Here is an 18503-nt window from a genome sequence, read left to right on the forward strand (position 1 = left end):
CCAGAGGAGACCTGCTGTGTGTGCAAAACCACCAGGATGTGACTGTTTACAGCACAGTGGGAGGCAGCAGTGGCTTGCTGCTCATAGATCTGTAGCATTTTTTGGGTTTCAAGGTGGCTCCACAAACATATATTGTTTCATTACATCTATGCAGTGACACCATATGGTTATCTGTTAATCCACCAAGTGTTTAATATCATTAGATACACTACAAGTATGAGAGGACTGGTCAGGGTTCATGATGAGATGATGAGGGCCTGGAGAAGACACACACACAAACACACACACATACATTATTACAATATTAATATTGAGTGTTTGTAGAATTGTGTACATTGTAGTCTTCTAGGAATATACAGTAGTATTCTTGGCATTTAGAGTAAATGGATGCTGTGTAAGCTCATTATGTTAATGAGATTAATGGTTGTGATCTAAAAGTACACGGCAGTCTGCCTCACATCCCCCAATGGACGTCTCCTGCCTGTGTTTTGGCAGGGTTTCAGTGTGCGTGCAGATCCAGAAATGCCACGATCCGGCTCGTAGGAAAAGAAGCCGGACCGTGAGAAAGATTTTTTTGTAATGTTGATCCCAAAATAAGTAAAAGATTCCCAATACATTTGGCAGTAAATTAGGAGGAAAGGGGAACTGATCTAACAAAAATGAGATATATCTTTAAATCTTCTAAATCTTCCACATTCTAGGCTTGCTGTTGGAAGGTATGCTGTCCTCTTTATGGTCTAAGAAGATACAAATGTGACTACTTAAAAGCCCTGCACAGACACACAGGTGTTTTCAATCACACAGGCTAATTAGACCTCCAGTCAGGTTGAAGTTGGGTGGAGTTATGTTGGAAATGACATGATGTCACCAAACCCTATGTATTAATAAGAATGATAACAGTGTAAAGTGTCACACTCTAACAGGTGCGACAAAACTAACAGGAGAGTGAGGAAGATGTCAGTCATCTGCTGTTTCACACGTCCACACAGTCCTGAGAGGCCTAATCAGGCAACATAAGTGAAGACGCCTGTGAAGATGGAGGAGGGGTGCGTAGACCGGCTGTAAACCTGCAGTAACTGATTTTCTTGGCCACTTGGGAGAACAATGCTGATATATTATCACCTTTTAAGTTGATCAAACTTGCTAGCAAACAGTTGGTAATTAACACATGTTTGTGTCCATCTGGCAAATGAAAGTCCAATATTCGCTCTTCTACTTTTAGCTCAGTTTTTGGTCTCCACCAACTCCTGGGGGAAATATCTGGTTTCTTAGCTGCTAAATGCTCCACTATGTTCATCAGCTAGTCGCTAACTTTTTTTGTCTGCCATCTGGTGCTGCTGGGTAAGTAGCGTACAGTGGGTTTTTAGAGCAATTTTGCTGAAAAAAGCTGCCTTCTGCTACTGAAAATGACCCTGAGCGCCAAGAGTGAATCACAACAGTAATGCTGCAGGTCCGGAAAAAAACAAAACAGCAAGTGAAAAGACGTTAAAATGCTTCGTAGAGCTGAAAGGAACTGCAGAATTGCGTGATGGTTCTTTTCGGGTTTTTCACTACAAGTGACCCCACAAACAAGTAGTCATGTGATCCATTCTTGATATAAAAATATGAATTATTTCAGCTTAAAGATTACAACTAGTTTTGAAAATTAAAATTTAATGACAGATTTATATTTCATATATTTATAGATTGTATTACACATATTTAGAGTTATAATTAAGTCAGGATCAAATAACAGCTATGAAGACCTTGTATACAGTAATACTTGGGAATGTTAACAAACATAAAGACTTTTGAAATATTAAAAAGTTGGACCCCAAATGTAATTTAAAGGAACAATCACAGTAATTGCTGTGACAGTCATTAGTGACTATCATCTTCTCATGTTCCACAATCTGACAAGAGATTCTGGACAGTAAACAGAGCAGGTAGATTGTCTCCTTGCTGTTAACCTTGGCAGCTATTGAAACAAAGCTGGGATCTCTTAGGCTGCTAAGCAGGGTCAAATCCTGGGCAGAGAGTAACAATAGCTTGTCAGTTAGATTAGCGCACCTCAGCCACTGCTTCAGCTGTGACCACTGGACCGTCTCTCACCTTTTATTAACCCCAGACCGCTGATCTCTGACTCCTTCAGGGGCACTGCAACATTCTTCATGTGGTGAATTTCATGCTTGAGAGATACATTGTGCTACAGGTCAGTGTACAATGATAACGCACCGCCAACTGTCTTCCCAGTTGTGAACGGAGCCAACCTGGCAAAATGTTGAAATCCTCATTAGGACTTGTACAAAGTCCTACTTAACCTTTGACCTCACACAGACTAGAACTCATTATCTGGTAAGAGATTAACCCACATAGCTTAGTAAATGATCAAACTACATACAACTCAACTTTAAATTGAGACACAAGCTTTGCAGTGAAATAAACTAGAATTTATTGCTGCTTTAAAATGTTTAAATGTTTTGCTCATGCTGTGACAGTTCTTACACTTTCAAATACAGAAATATCTGCACGTTATCATTGAGTGTTATGCATAAATACAATAATTGCTATTATAAAGTGGTAAAAGTGTGGTGATTGCTCTGTTACTGACTCATATACACATATCAGCATTAAATGAGTGAAATTCACTTTTTTAACCCATAGCTGCACCGGTGGCAATGTTATTGCTTTTGTGACATGAATATTTCAGTATTTCTTATTCCAGGTATTCCTCAAAGTCATGTTTTTGATTTCTCCCCATTCAATTTTTCATTTTTCCTCTTTTACATTTTTATTAAAATAAGTTTTTATATTATTACCCAAATATTCCATGAGTAGGCCTAAAATGAGCATGCATTTCCTGTGGAAATGTAAAACATCCTTTCATCCTTTTTGAGTATATTTAGTATTTACTGTGGACCACATTCACATCACCATTCACCTACATTATTTCACACAGCATGACAATTTACATTTGATATGTAAAGTATTATTTATATCTGTGTACTTCAAAAATTGATATAACTAAATAACTATTTCACATAACATTTACACTTTGAGTACATTTATGTGTCTGCTATTATAATCAAATTGCTCTGCTTTATTGCCTGCTAACATTAGCTAACCAGCTAATATTACTGTAGATAGAGATGAACTGTTGCCATAACTAAGTAACTTTATAGCTTAGTTAGCTTATCAGTTAAGTAGGGTAGCTTTGAGATAGACTCTTAATATTTAAGAGTTTGGTGATTTGATGGTGAAAATAACAAATAATCATTGCAAACTTTAAATAATGCTCATGTGGAATTCAAATAATAATTTTAACACTTATATAAAGATACACACCATAGGACTATACTTAAGTAATGCCTAACTAATGCATGAGTCATGATGATTGATGCATGAATATATGCAGTCAAATGTCATCCAAATTTTTCAAAATGACACATAGTTTATTGCAAAGAAATAGCTGAAGGCGTGTTCCATTTATCATCACAGTTATTAGAGTTGGCAACATGATCAGGCTGTATCATTCTTTAATTTTATACCTACAGACAGTGTTTACACTCTTTCTAATTGGGTGGTCAGTCAATAAATGTATGAAGTAACTGAATTCACAATGATTAATTGATAAAGTCGTAGTGACTTGATCATATATTAAAGGTGAACAACAGGAATTCAAGATACATCCTACATTTATTCATGCATTAATTAAACATATTGAAGTATATGTTTGTGCTTTTATTTTACAGTGTTACTCACTTTAATTATGGATCATAGGTTCCAGTGACCTATCTTCGAGTGTTACATTTAGGCTACTCCAGTGTTTTTTGTTGCCCTGCTTGGTAGTGAAACTCTCTAAATGTGAGTGTGAAGCGGGTGTAGCAGCCAGGATTTGGTGTCTCAAGAAAGTTTTCCTTGTCCTTGGTCTGTTGATCTATGGCCACTGCAGGGAGGTGATGCTGGGATGTTGTGATGTACTGGGTGTTACATCGGTTCAGACGGCTGTGCGAAGGCCAGGAGGGACACAGACAGTCTGAGGCTTGTGTGAATGACACAGGAATTCAAAAAACATACTCTCTTGGTGCTTTTCAAGGTCAGGTGGACTAAATGACTGTGATTCAGAGGGACTGTCTCTTTGCATCTGTCTACAGTTAGGAAGCAGTTAAAGTTTTCCAACAGGAGGAGGGGCAGGTTTTGGGTGTAGTCCCTTAAACAAGCAAATATTGAAGACGGCAATAATGGTTTTAATTTGACATTGTGAGATTTCGCAACTGCTTTTCTCTGCTCCACCCTCTTAGCTCTGACTTGCCTCCACATTTTTGCAGCGAAAGCACAACAAAGACACAAACCCTCCCTCTCACTTTTCAACCAGAGGACCAAATGTCATTCAAAGCAAAGACACTTCTTTTGTCCTTCACAGCAGTACGTTTCCTCAGACTGAGAACACTGTCCGGTATTTTGATTGATCATGTATTTGTATCTATTCATAGAGGCCAGATTCATCATTCCAATTTGTCAAGTTGCTGGAGTGCTGAGTTAATTATGTGCGGGAAAGCCAGAAAAAGAGGACAGCCTCCTGTTTAGACTCATCTGAGGTTTCCCCACCTCACCTCTGCTCCAAACGAGCTGCCAAAGCTTCACCGGGCTACAGGAACTGCTTGGCACCATGGGTAATTAGTGTGATGAATGCTTTAGCGGAACAAATAGTGGCAGTCGGCTGTCTCGCTCATCGTGTGGCTGTGCTGTCATAGCTCAGGGGCTGCGGGCTCATCAGGGTAATGGATGATTCTGCAACAGGACCATCCCTCAACCAACAGCGCCGCTGCTGAGCAGGAAACAGAGTTTTACAGGTTTTTTATTCTGTGTGAAAACAGTGCTGCTGTAGTTTTCTTGAAGGTTTCAGCTGGTTATGGATGTCAAGTGCATGTTTGGAAGGTTAGGGCTGATCAATAATAGTTTATGTGCAAACATCTCACAGCACATTTATGAAAAAAAAACACTGCAAAGATATAAACAAGTAAGTCTTTTTAAAGGCTTGACCACAGGAAATGCAAAGGAATGAAGCAACACGTTTTTATAGATATGTTTTTGTGATTTTTTTTTTTTTTAAAAAGCCTCTCAGGACTGCATACATGGATATGCAAACGTCTTGATACTAATCCTCTGTGGGATTCTTTTCTGTGCCTGGGGTGTAGAGCCGTCGCTGCTGAAATGATGGATCACATTATTAGATTAGAGGAGAGCAAGGACAGACTGCAACTGGATTTGCAATTCACAGCCTCTTTTGTATATGGACCTTTTCTGCATGAAAGGGATAATTGGGCCGTTGTCACTGAGTCAGAGATTGTTTTTTAACAATGTAGGGAACCTTGCAATAAATCAGGTCAGCTGTCTGAGCCACATCACTAGACAAGGCATTAGTCAAATATGCAGAATGATCCTTTTGCATACAATGTAAAGCAGAATACGTCATCATTTATTCGCAGATATCCAGATATCCTAATTTTTCCAACAAATAAAGGGCATATGGTGATTTTGTCTTTTGGATGAACCTGAGTGCAGGGGCAGCCATGAAGGTCTGGCTCTTTGTGCTGTCATTTCAGTACCAGCTAATGGCCTGTGCTTACTCTGTGCCTTGACTTTTCAACCCGGTCTGACAGGGAATAATATTCTGCACATAAGGATGGATTCTCAGCCATGTCATCCATGTAGCGGAAGCTGAACGGGTTGACTGCCACAGACAGGTAATCCATAGCTATCAGTAAAAAAAAACACAAGTTCAGTGAATTGTTTCGATAGCAGCCAGACCCACAGCCAACAGAGCGGGAGAGACAGGCGAGGTCGCGGAAAGGTTATTTCAGGGTTCAGGAGGTGAGACTTTGAGGATGTGGACACGTCAGTCCAGCAGAGTCCTCGGGTCAATGTGAAGACAAGTGGAAGACACATTTCTCTGTCAGCACGTAGAGAACCCGCACGGGTTCAGGCTTTTGTCGTGAGGTCCCAAGTCATTGAGTCAATAGCCAAGGAACATGACACAACCTCTCACAGTCACTCGGCATCAAGCGGAACAGGGAATGGCATGCTTTCCATTTCACTGCACCGTGGCCCCGGCAAGACCCCGTCTGCACTCGAGAAACAGGAGAGCTCTCAGCCCGGGCTCTCGCATAAAGCAATGCCACAACCTGGCCCCGAACACGTACATTGCTCCCTCAAAGCAGAGGTACAAGGTGATTTACCGGTCAATCCATAACCCCGGCTATTATCTGCACTGGCTGTTGTAGCGCTGCAGGGACAAGAGGCCCATGGACAACCAGAGGGCTTGGATGACAGGAAATTAGATCATGGCAAAGCACAAGCGCATTTCGATTAAAGTAATGTCAGGATTTATCTTCTTCTATCAGTGTGTTTAGACAGGAAGAGAAAATGTGACCCTTCACCCTATCTGACCGAGCACTGACCAAGTGAATAGAGCCTTTTATCACAAGCATGGTTCTACATGTTTATATAGCAAACTACATTATACTCCCTGTGCATTAAAAAATGTCTAAACAGATAAAAATGGATATCTTGTATTCTTCATATCATTTAGGTCATTTTTTTCCAACCTTTTTGGCTTGTGACCCTTTATAGTCAACCAGTTACTACTAGTGACCGCCAGCGACGCATTGCATATGTATTTTAAGATGCAAGCACTTCAAGTTTCATTCTATTGCTTTTTACAGTCCTGAGGAAATAAATTGTCTGATATTTTACAAGATAAAAAGATTTGAGAGAAGTCTGAAAAAATGTACATAATGTGGTGTAGTAGAAATGGGAACACTTTATTTTATGGGTCCCATCGTTTCCTACTAATTTTCAGATAATCTTCTCAATAATGGGTTGGGTACTTACCAACTAAACCAGCTTAACACTTTTTACATTTTTCTTATAATTTGTACCAAATTGCACCATCCCCCTTTCTAGAAAATGTTCTAAAAATTAACTGTCACATACCTGCAAATTACTCAGAATATTTCCAGGAAATTAGTATAATATTAAGGGACCTGCAAAAAAAAAAAAAAAAAAAAGCGTTAGCCAGACTGTATTTTTTTCTTCTTTCCTATCTTGTTAATCACAAGCCATCGTATTTATCATGTGATCCCTTGTGGGGTCTCAACTCCCAGGTAGATCTAACTGTGTCTAGCATGTTTTTAGCTGTGCTAGTTGCATGAATCTATGTATGGCAACGTCAGTCTATTGGTCCACCGCTTTTCTTCAGATTGATATATCTCAACAACTATTGAATGAATTGCCAACAAATATTGTACAACACTCATGGTCCCCAGAGGTTTATTCTTAATGACTTTGGTGATCCCAACATTTCCTCTAGTGCCACCAGCAGGTAGCGATTCTAAATTATCTTGTGAAATAGGTCTTGTACAACACTCATGGTCCCCAGAGGATGTGTCCTAATGACTTTGATGATCCCCTGAATTTTTTTCTAGCATCACTATGTGGTTCACATTTGCACAAGTGAAATGTCTCGACAACTTGGCTATTGGATGGATTACCATAACAGTTCATCCCCTCAGGGAGAACTGCAATGACTTAGGTGATGTCAGTCTTTCATCTAATGCTATCATCAGGTCACATTTTTAATTTGTCCAGTACTTTGGTTTATGACGAAATACCTGCAAAACTAACCACATTCCCATCAGCCTTGACTTTACTTTGTGGTCAGTGCTAATTACCAAATATTAACTTGCATGGTGAACATGTTAAACATTGTATCTGCTAAACATCAGCATGTTAGCTGTGTAATTGTGGGCACAATGTTAGCATTTAGCTCAAGTATTGCCTTAGTGGAGCCTCAGACAGCTGCTAGCATGTCTCTATACCTTTGTCCTTGTTCCGCTCACACCATTTAGATATGTAAACATAATCTGGTGAAAAATATTTCTGGTTGGTTTAAGCGTGCAGATGTTTGGTGGATGAACAGTTGATGTGATTCAGTTGATGTCTCAATGGTGTGCAAACCACCTCATATTGACCATCAGGGGAAATCATCTTAGGTTTGTGGGCTCTTTGGTTGATAATAATCAGGCAAAAGGGGTCATATTAAAAACAAAAATAGTATATTTAATGTATTTACAATAAACATACAATCATGTAATCTTTTCCAAGAAATATACAGAACATAAAGCTTTTAAATATAAATTCATGTACTTTAAAGAAAAAAGAAAGAAAACAAATCCAAAGAAGCAATAGAGCATATCTAAAAATCTTTAGTGATGCTTTGAAAATATAGGTGATATTTTCTTATTTCAATGCCCTTTTCCTTCTGAAAGGTCCCCTGCAAAGAGCCATGAAACCAACACACTGAATACCATCAACAACATAAGCTAACACATCACTCTAAAACCTTCACTAACATGGTTAGCACATGGTTTCACTTTAGTCCAAGGCAACATGCTGCCTAAAGGTTCAAACCAAAGAATTATCTATCTGCATATGAAGAGTTTCCTTCCAAAATAACGTCTTTCATTTACAAAAAGTGACTTTCCAAAAGAAACGATTAATAGCAACAAAAGGTAAAACAAATTATGGACTTATTTACAGGATAACTGTACTTATTTGTAAAATGTCTCTTGAATGATAAACATCAGGACTGGTTTTTTTTGCCCAGAATTGTAATATTTTGGCAGTAAACTCTTCATATGTCAATACTTCTGTCATTATTATAGATCCTCTATAAAAGTCAACCTGCTGTTACAACAAGGCAAGGTCATCAAAAGAGAATAATGAGAAAAATAGGATGTAAAAAAAAAACATTTATGCTCAAAAGTTATTTTCTCATCACAAGGCAAAACATCTCAAGCACATTTAGGTGCCAAAAGAAACAGTCCTGTCGCCGCAGGTGAATACAAGGTCAAGCACGCGCTGTCACACTTGGCAGCGCATTAGACAGACCTAGAATATGTTGGCTTCTTCTTCGCGAGTGTTGAATGTTACAGTGCACAGGTTGATATGGCACAACGTAGGCTCCCAACAGAAAGTCTCAGAGTAGAGCTTATCCAGGCACAGGTGCAGGACTGCTATCGGTGAAGTTTGGCTGATTTTTTTTTTTTTTTTACAGTCAACCTTATCTACTGTACAATGTCAGGCTATAGCTTAACATTGGTGCCACTTATTTCAAGCAAAGTATTGTTTTTATTTGGACCAAAGCAACAAACAGTTATCAGCTTTGCCACCGATGGAAAGAGAGATTAATCTAAATTAGACAATACCTTCACTAGTAGAAAAGTCCTACATATTAACAGTTATTACATCCTAAATAATACTGTTTTCTAGACCAATATACAATATTTTATAGGCAATATGTTTTTGGGACACTTTGTATGATATGGTGACAGTAAGTGGAGGGATATCACAGAGAGGCTACATACAGCTGGAGGATCTGCTCTGAGCTCCAGCGTGTTGAGACAAAGTTCTCCGCAGGACGTTACACAACACTTCTATGGTGTCACTTTGGCACTTGTATGGCACTATTATGTACAGAGGAGACCGAGCCAGCACTATGACACACTGGACGTTACAAATATCAAAGACAACGCCACCTGTTGTGGGTTGTTCAGGAGGAGATGGTGGACAGCTGGTAAAGGTAGTTATCACCCTCCTCCTTTTAGAAACCGGGAAGTTTCCTTTTCACTCGTTTGTACATCTCAGATTTAGGTGTGGCTGTTCTGAATGTATCTTCTCATCAGGGGCAGTCACATTTTGAGCTTGAATCTCTCATCAGTGCCCAAAAAAAGGTTAAATCGCTAAAAATCAGTATTTATACTCTTAGTTCACTGCAAACCAAGCAAACACCAGTCTAGACTGGTCTGGTTTGGCATGGCTCTGTAGTGAATATAGGTCCAAACTTTCTCTAACTTTCTCTCCCCATTTGATATAATATTCTCTTTATTATTTATAATACTGAAGAAGCATCAGTGTAGAATTTAAATTATACTATTGGTTCATTGAGTTGCTTAACTAAATACATCATATAAGTAGTGTGGACCCAAAATAGCATCTACTATTTAAAATGACTCATAAAACATGAATTTGAAACATGAACAAAATCATGGAACTGGAAGGATAGTAGGTGGCTTTAGCTAACTAAAATCAAATAGTTTGATATTTTGGAAAACATGTTTATTCACCTTCTTGCTGAGTTAGATGAGAAAATCAATACCACTCTCGCATCGGTCCTGTAAATATGTGCTTGGAGCCAGGAGATGGTTAGCTCAGCTTAGCATTAAGACTGGAAAAAGGGGGAGACAGTTAACCTGGCTCTGCCTGAAGGTAATGAAACCTGACTACCAACACTTGTAAAGCTCACAAATCAACACGTTATATTTAACTTGTTTAATCTGTACAAAAACCAAAGTGTAAAGCGACAAATTGTGTTTTTACGATGGCGTTATAAATCAGGCTATTTCTTGGCTGATCGCAGTAACTTTCTGGAGTCTCAGTTGGTTGACTGTTAACCTCACCATGACGACAAGACTCACTCCATCGCTGAGTGCCTCCTAGCTCCAGCTAAATATTTATGGACAGACATGTGAGTGGTATCGATCTTTTCGATTAAGTCTCAGCAAGGCAGTGAATACGTGTATTTCCCAAAATGTCAAACTACTCCTTTAATCCCCACTCCCAAACCTCAAAGGGATAAAAAATTTGGAGATGAAATCTATTGAGATGGTGAGTAGCTGGACAAATGTCCATATTTTTGATGCAAAACATATTAAATACTTACAAAGTAAGCCAGGAAAAACAATATACTCTATATAAACTGGATATGTCAGAAATCAGAATCCTATCGAATTCCTTTGACAAAAAAAATAAAATAAATTAAATCCGTATTTAGACAATCACTGCAGTGTGAGTGATTATGAGTCGGCTGAGTATTTTAAAAAATTGTCAACATCACAATGCAGTATGCATTATAAAGCTTTTCCATGGTCAAAAATAGAATTTGGAGGCCATTTGAGTTAAATGTGTATTTAACCACTATCATGGCCACCAAACCACAGAGTCTGTGCAACCTAGTGACATACTGAATATTTCTTTTATAATTGCATGCATTACCAGCATGCTTTTAAATGAACTAATTCTGGCTGGACACTGTGCGTCATGCTATGCTGTGTCTGCTGACAGCTAGCCCACCACAATCATCACGTCTCACTGCATTGACTTGGCGTTCTACTTAAATACCTTCGCCGACTAAATGCCTTCACACCCTCAGGCTGTATGTGTGATGTGAGCTTTGCTGCCGTTACTGATGCTATTGGTGAAGGCCTCCTCCCCCACAGCCTCCAACCTGCTTTGGCATTACTACTGTTCATACAAGTACACTGTAGAGTCTTATTTGCAGTGCTCCCTGCTTGTTATTTATCATGTTGCTGTGTATTCCATGCATTACTGCTGCAGGGGGCATCCCCAAGAGTAGAATTACACCACCAAGTCAAAGTCTATTTCCATCTCCATTTGCCATTGACATGAGTGTTCCTGGCAGAATTATAATGGTGGTACAGTCAAATCAGGAGTTAGAGAGACACTCATGTAAGACACTGAACTTCCTCAGTTATAGTTGCTTTGGGTCAGATCATCAGCTAAAGAGAGGACTTTTTAAAATATTTTGCTGTTGATAGTTGCTAATAATTTATCTAATTTCTATAAATCTCAGAGAAAAATATTGAATATCAACAAAAAGGTCTGAAAAAAACTGTTCTGTGGCTCTGAAACAGAAAATTGGTCTCAGACTCTCGTCCGGCATTCATAACAAAACTCCACACAATGACACATTAAAGGGAAAATTATTACATGTTGGCTCATCACTCCTCTACCTTGAACAGACATCTCTAGAACAAGAAGGGGCCAATTACACTGAAAGACTCTGTTTCTTATTAGTCTGAAATCTGAATGTGCAACATCTTTCACATCAACTCAAACTGAAGAGTTTAGTTCCAAAATGGGATATCCACCCTTCAAGAAAAAAATTAATCTTCTCTTACTAAATAACTAGTGGCACAAAATCAAAAATCAAAAAGTCACTGTTGAATTTTATACTGATGTAACATTTAGTCAATTAACCAGTTAGTGTAATTGGCATCTAATTTGACAACTGATAAATGCTGGTTCCAGATTCTAAAATGTGAAGATTTTATGCTTTTCATTGTCTCATATAATAATAAACTGTGTATTGTTTGGGTTTTGGACATACAAAACAAGTTATATGAATATGTCACGTTTAGCTCTGGGAAATTGTGAAGGACAATTTTCACTATTCTCTGACATTTTACTGATAAAACAATTAACTGATGAATCAAGAAAATAATCTGCAGTTAATCAATAATAAAAATAATCATTAGTTTCAGACCTAAACTATTGTTTTTAATCTAATTTCTGGGTAAGCCTTACAAGATATTAAATGAACAAACCTATTTAGGATTTATTTAGGAAACTACTAATTTTTCCACCACTAGTCTGAGTCACTACAATTAGAGTTAAAGAAAACTGTAGTTTTTGTGCACAGAGTTAAAAATCAAGTCTTGAACAAAAACTGAAATACAAACAAGGTGGAGTGAGGGAACACATAAGTCTGTTGATAAGTCTACAATAGGGTCAACTATTAGTGATAATAATGACTCTCCTCTAATGAGGAAAGGCCCCAGTTGCACTACAGCTGTACGTTCTTTACGTCTGTAAAAGTGCTCCAACCATAATCTATAATAATGCATAATCTAATAATTTACAACCATGTAAACTGTCATCATCTCTATCTGTCAACTGGACCTGAGAAAAGCTTCCTTCAGAAGGAAAATAAACTGATAAAGCTAATGCATAAACTAAATTTCAGATTTCTGCTTTTCACATTAGCTTTGGTCTTACAGTAAATATAAACCTAATACGACCCAAATTTTACCAAAGCTTTTGATGACCTAGAGCTGTTTCAGAGGCATACTGATGGATTACTGGACTGCAACATAACACATAACTGTGACGTGTCTTGTTAAAAGTTTAGCGGGGGACCTTTGTCCTTCCTCATGTTCGCTGTCAATCCGTAATCTGCTGTCAAATAAAGGAAGAAACACCCAAAACTACAGAAAAAAGTTGGGTTATAATTTTGTCTGACAAAATGGACCAGATCATCTATATTTCAGTAAAAAATAAAAATAAAACATTTAGTGCAATGTGGATATAGAGCATTTTGGAAAAGATCTCTTCAATTTTTTTTAATATCTATCATGTTTTGGGTGAGAGGAAGATAAGACCCTTACTGAGGACAATCTTCTGAATCGATAGGACACCAAAGAAACATCGCACATCAGGTCAGTTGCACATTAAGAGCCTCAGCTCCAGTCTGCAGTCCCAGTGCAGACCGCCACTATAAAACTGACTCCATGTTGTCACACATCTCGTGGTCCTCCAGGTTGTATATGAACTTTGTCCTGTTGACTGGGTTCTGGGTGATCTCCTTGCCCAAATTGTCCAGAGTCACATTAGAGGCAAAGAGTTCAGTGGGTGTGAGGTAACCCTCGCTGTTCTTAATGTATTTCCTGTAGTTCTTTCTCAAACACTGCCATGTGGTGGTGTAAAGGACGAAAGCTGATGACTTGAGGACGATGGCGATGCTGACATACAGATGCCTGTAGGCCACGTTGTCATACAGCATGCAGGCTCCCTTCTCGCCGCAGACGGAGCTCCAGAACAGGCAGGTGGAGTCGATGCCCATACCGAAGATCAGAGGGGGAGGGATGAAGCCTGGGGCAGGATGGCATTGTGGACAGACAGCAGGTCGAAAGGTCAAAAAGAGTAACAGTTTGAGTTCAGGTTGCCTTTATATCCACACAGACAGACTGATGAAATTCACTTCAACCAAGGGGAAAAATTGCTCTGACATTTACATCAAAGAGCAAAAGAACAGGGCAACAGCCGGCGGATAGCACAAACACAGCAGTGTGAGACATTTTACAGAGGGTATACCACCACAAATGAAGAACAAAGGATTGTTCTTCTCTAAATATAAGATAGTAAGATAGACAGATAGTAAAGTATGCAGGAGGAAAATTTCTTACCGATCAGTCTCAGGAGCAGGAAAAGAACTCCAAGGGCGTAAGATTTAAGCTCTGGACTTACAGTTCTGAAAACAAAGAAACAACAATGTGTAATCTGATTACTGCATCTGAGCCACTGACCATCTGGTTGAATATGCAGAGCAAAATATTACATTAATATCCAAAGTTAACACTTTTTAATTGTATTTAAATGTCTTTTTACTTGTGTTGCTTTTACATTCTGTCTTGATGCCTTTTATGTTCTATGTAAAGCACTTTGAATTGCCTCGTTGTTGAAATGTGCTATACAAATAAATGAGTTAGGGATTCAAGCAAGCTGGAGTCCACAAAGCTGTATACCCTAAGACGACCCCAAGATGACCCCAAGATTAAAGGATAACTACAGTTTGTAACGACTTGCCTCATATTTTTGTAGCTTTGGCCATTATTTTGCCATACGGCAGCTCAAACTTGAACCAGGAAGTCTTTGATCAGCTGGGACCCGTTTGTCTGTTTGCTCTTTTCTTGCACTTCTTTTAAGCAATGTTGCTGCTTTTCAGAATTGAATTTTGAGTCTCTAAAACGCTCGGTTATGCGATTCAGGCGTCATGCAATTGGTTTATGACGGACATTCAGATCTCTTTCACACATCACATTACATATCATCTAATCTAATCTATATTTATCTTTATTACTTGGAATCTGGGGTGGAGTGAAAAAGTCAGCAGCCGGAGAGCCACTCACAAATTCAGTGGCTGTAATAACCGTCTATTGAGCCGCTATTTATTCAAAAGTAGAGGGTGAATGAAATTTTGTTACATTTATTATTATTATTATTATTGCTATTATTATTATTATTATTATTATTATTATTATTCTTTTGAGATATTAGGGAGAGGGTATTGTGGTTTTTTTCCTAAGTCAAGGGGAGGGTCAAAAGAAAATATTAATAATGCTGGGGAGGGTCTTGCTCTTATAAAACAAAATATAAAGATTCAGCCCCCCTCCTCACCCCAGTTACTTTCATACAGTCCCTTAGTGGTATGTTATTTTACCATCAGGAATGAACTACCAAAATATTACCCAAAGTGTAATAAACCATAATTACCTTTAATACACAGACAAATATGAGCAGCTTACTGTCTTAATGTTGGGTGATATCCATATGTTCTGTGCCTTAGTTGATCCTTGTCATGATATCTGACATAATGCTGTCCTGTGTGTCAGTTTTTCTCTGCAGCAGTGTCCCCAGGACACATCACTGCTCTACCAAACCACTGAAGCAACTGTGTCATTTTGCCCTTCATCAGCTATAAATGTCAACAGCTCCCTCTTGTGGGCAGTTCATGTATAACAGACAGGGTTCTTACCTGATCAGGATGATGACGGAGGGCGTCTGGGCCATCGCTCCGATCATGCTGCACACACAGATAACACATAGGAAGGTGAGGAAGGCCTGCTGACAACCTGGACTAGGACACTTCCCTGGTAAAGCCACCGCATCTTCACTGGTGCTGGATATACAGGTACAGCTGGTCAGGTTCTGACACAAAGACAGATGAGATATTAGTTATATTAGTGGTGGATAGAGTCACTGAAACACAAAGTCATTGTGTGAGGATGAAAAATTGAATAAAATATGGGAAATGAGAACAGAATGCAAAAAACTTCTTCACTGCTTTACTTTAAAAATCTTGTAGACTTTTATTTTACTGCTTCTGGTAAACACAGAGATAAGTGTGTAATCTCTATATCATCTTAGCGGCATCTTTTGTGAGTTTCAGTGCACATCTGGAATATATGAATGTACAGTGCAGTCTTTTAGTATCAAGACAGTTACACATTTTCACTAAAATTGTGGGACTATTTGTAAAAATGGTTAAAATTTCTACAGGGTTCATCTGACATGGATGTAAAGAGTCTCAAAATAAAGCTGAGAGTCACCATTCACCTTATAGTTATTGCTTCCTTTCAAATCTAAAAGTGTTGTAGTACATAACCAAAACAACAAAAAAGTGTCACTGTCCTACCACAGAGAGAGTGCACTGCATGTGCAGTACCAGTCAAAAGTTTATGACACACATTCTGACTCAAGAGAACGGTAAGGTGTGTTCAAACTTTTGACTGGTACTGTCTGTATATGTATGTTTCTTATTCAACTCAGTTGGTCTCCACTCACTGGTTTGGTGCAGCCCGCAAAGCAGGCTGAGAGGTAGGTGACTCCATTGGAACCACAGACAGGGCTCACTGATGCTGTGTAGCAGTTACAGTTATTGATGCACGGAGACTCAGGTCGCTGCCAGGAATGCAATGTCCTGCAGAAGAGGTCAAAGGTCATTTTAGGAAGGGTACAGTTTATGTGCATTATGTTGCATTCACATCATATTGAAATAACCAGGTCAAAAATTTGGTTTATTGTTTTCTGTAGACAATTTGACTATGTAGACTATGTGCTAAAATTTCCAACTGTGATGCACTAATGACACTGTCATCAGTTGTTATGTCAAAGCAAGTGTTTTCTGACAGGGGTCAATTGCATAACAACAGAGGTGAAATACTTGTGGTTAGATCTGTTATGTGTCATCTGAGACACTATATTACAGATATAAAGCATTGCTGATGACACATGAACCAGATTTTACTGTGGACCAGATATTACAGTACAGAGAAATGGTGGAAGACACAAGTGATTAAAAGCTATATCTAAACAAGAAACAAGTTGCAATAATGTTCAAGAAATCTCTCACAGATTCTGTTTTGACAACATGGGAGCAGCTCCTATTTTAAGAACATTAGCATATTTTTAGCATTTGGCATATTTGAAGTGCAAGTCATTCACAACTAGAATATGTTTCTTGTGAAACTGCATACAAGCCATTCAATGACTTATGAAAAATAACAGAAACACTAAAGTCGATGTAGCTCTTTGGTAGAAATTCTTGAAAAGTCTCATTCACATTAGTGGGTGTTCAATCTTACTCATTGCTGTAGGCGACTGTAACCCCAGCGACAGGCCCGGTGTCACAGCCCAAGAAGAGAAAAGAGACGTAGCACGCAGTGGACACCAAGTTGACCAGCATGGCCATGCGGACAGCGCCTAGAGCTGACAGATTTAACTTCTTAACCAGCAGCCCCCCGAGGAAGATTCCCAGACAGGCACAGGGGATGGCTGTCATACCTGGAGAGGGAAAGACAAGGAGCCCAGTTTCCTCAGGAATTTTTACTGGCAGAGGAGGCTTCTGTACTGCTTAAATATAGTCATTATAGTTCTTCACTGGTTAGTTTGGATAACCTAACTACTTTAAATTAGGAAGTAAAGAAGGCAAAATAAAAATAAGACATGAAAATTTACCAAAAATTTTAAATATATACAATAGACAGGTGACGAATTAAAGGAAAAACCTGAATAAATAAGTGGAGAAACAGAACGAATGCAGATGCTTTCACAAAGGTGCACTGCATGGTACAATTAAGCAATTAACATCCAATCATGCTCTGTTGCATGTAGAAATGCTGAGCAGGCCCAGTTGATTCTGATTTTGTATCAAGATGGCAAAAGGAAAGGATGTAAGTGACTTTGAAGGAGGGTTGATTGTTGGGGCACGAATGGCAAGAGCTTCAGTGACAAAGACTGCTCATCTGGTTCGTGTTTAATAGGAACAGTGACTAAAGTGACATCTGCATTTAGATCTATGAGAAAGACATCAGTAAACAGGCTCGGAAACTGTGGTTGACAGCGCACATTTGATGACTGTGATGCTTGTTCATTAGTGCGATATGTAAGGAAAAATAGAAAAGCAACACTTCCTCAGGTGACTAAGAATGTCAATGCAGGACGTGATCAGACTGTGTCAGCACAGACAAATATATATATATATATATATATTTGGTGGCAGTGCATAAACCCCTCATTACAAAGATGAATGCACATTTGAGAGTCCAGTGGTAAAAAAAACACAGGCACTGGTCTACAGAGATGTGGAAAAAAGTGATATGGTCAGATGAGTCATCTTTCACCATATTCATGACAAGTGTGTGAGTGTGTGTGTGGCACTAAGAAAACAGTACAGGCCTGAATGCTGGACCCCTACAGTGATGGGATCCGGTGGCTCTGTTATGCTGTGGGGGGCATTTTGCCGGCATGGTTTGGGTCCACTTGTCCCCTTAGAGGGAAGGGTCACTGCAAATCAGTATAAAGTTGTTCTGAGTCATCACCTTTAACCTATGATGAAATATTTCTATCCTGATGGGAGTGATCTCTTCCAGGATGACAATGACCTAATTCACAGGGCACGAGGGGTCACTGAATGGTTTGATGAGTATGAAAATGATGTGATGTGCTATGACCTTCACAGTCACCAGATCTCAACCCAACTGAGCACTTATGGGAGATTTTGGACCAACGTGTTAGACAGCGCTCTCCACCACCATCATCAAAAC

At 38.9% G+C, this 18503-nt stretch overlaps 1 protein-coding gene across 1 annotated transcript in view; it reads right to left on the minus strand.

Moving 5' to 3' along the window:
• Positions 1-8079: 8079 nt before the first annotated feature.
• The window catches only part of LOC122993786 (solute carrier organic anion transporter family member 3A1-like), a 30333-nt gene continuing 19909 nt past the window's right edge, over positions 8080-18503 (minus strand). Inside the window, exons 6-10 of the mRNA XM_044368256.1 lie at positions 17043-17241; positions 16243-16378; positions 15434-15606; positions 14085-14149; positions 8080-13770 (exon numbers count right to left, since the gene is read on the minus strand). Coding sequence (XP_044224191.1) covers positions 13394-13770; positions 14085-14149; positions 15434-15606; positions 16243-16378; positions 17043-17241 — 950 coding nt within the window. The 3' untranslated portion in view covers positions 8080-13393. The remainder of the gene's footprint in view (positions 13771-14084; positions 14150-15433; positions 15607-16242; positions 16379-17042; positions 17242-18503) is intronic.

The sequence above is a fragment of the Thunnus albacares genome, chromosome 1 (genome assembly GCF_914725855.1).
Source record: "Thunnus albacares chromosome 1, fThuAlb1.1, whole genome shotgun sequence".
NCBI classification, from domain to species: domain Eukaryota; kingdom Metazoa; phylum Chordata; class Actinopteri; order Scombriformes; family Scombridae; genus Thunnus; species Thunnus albacares.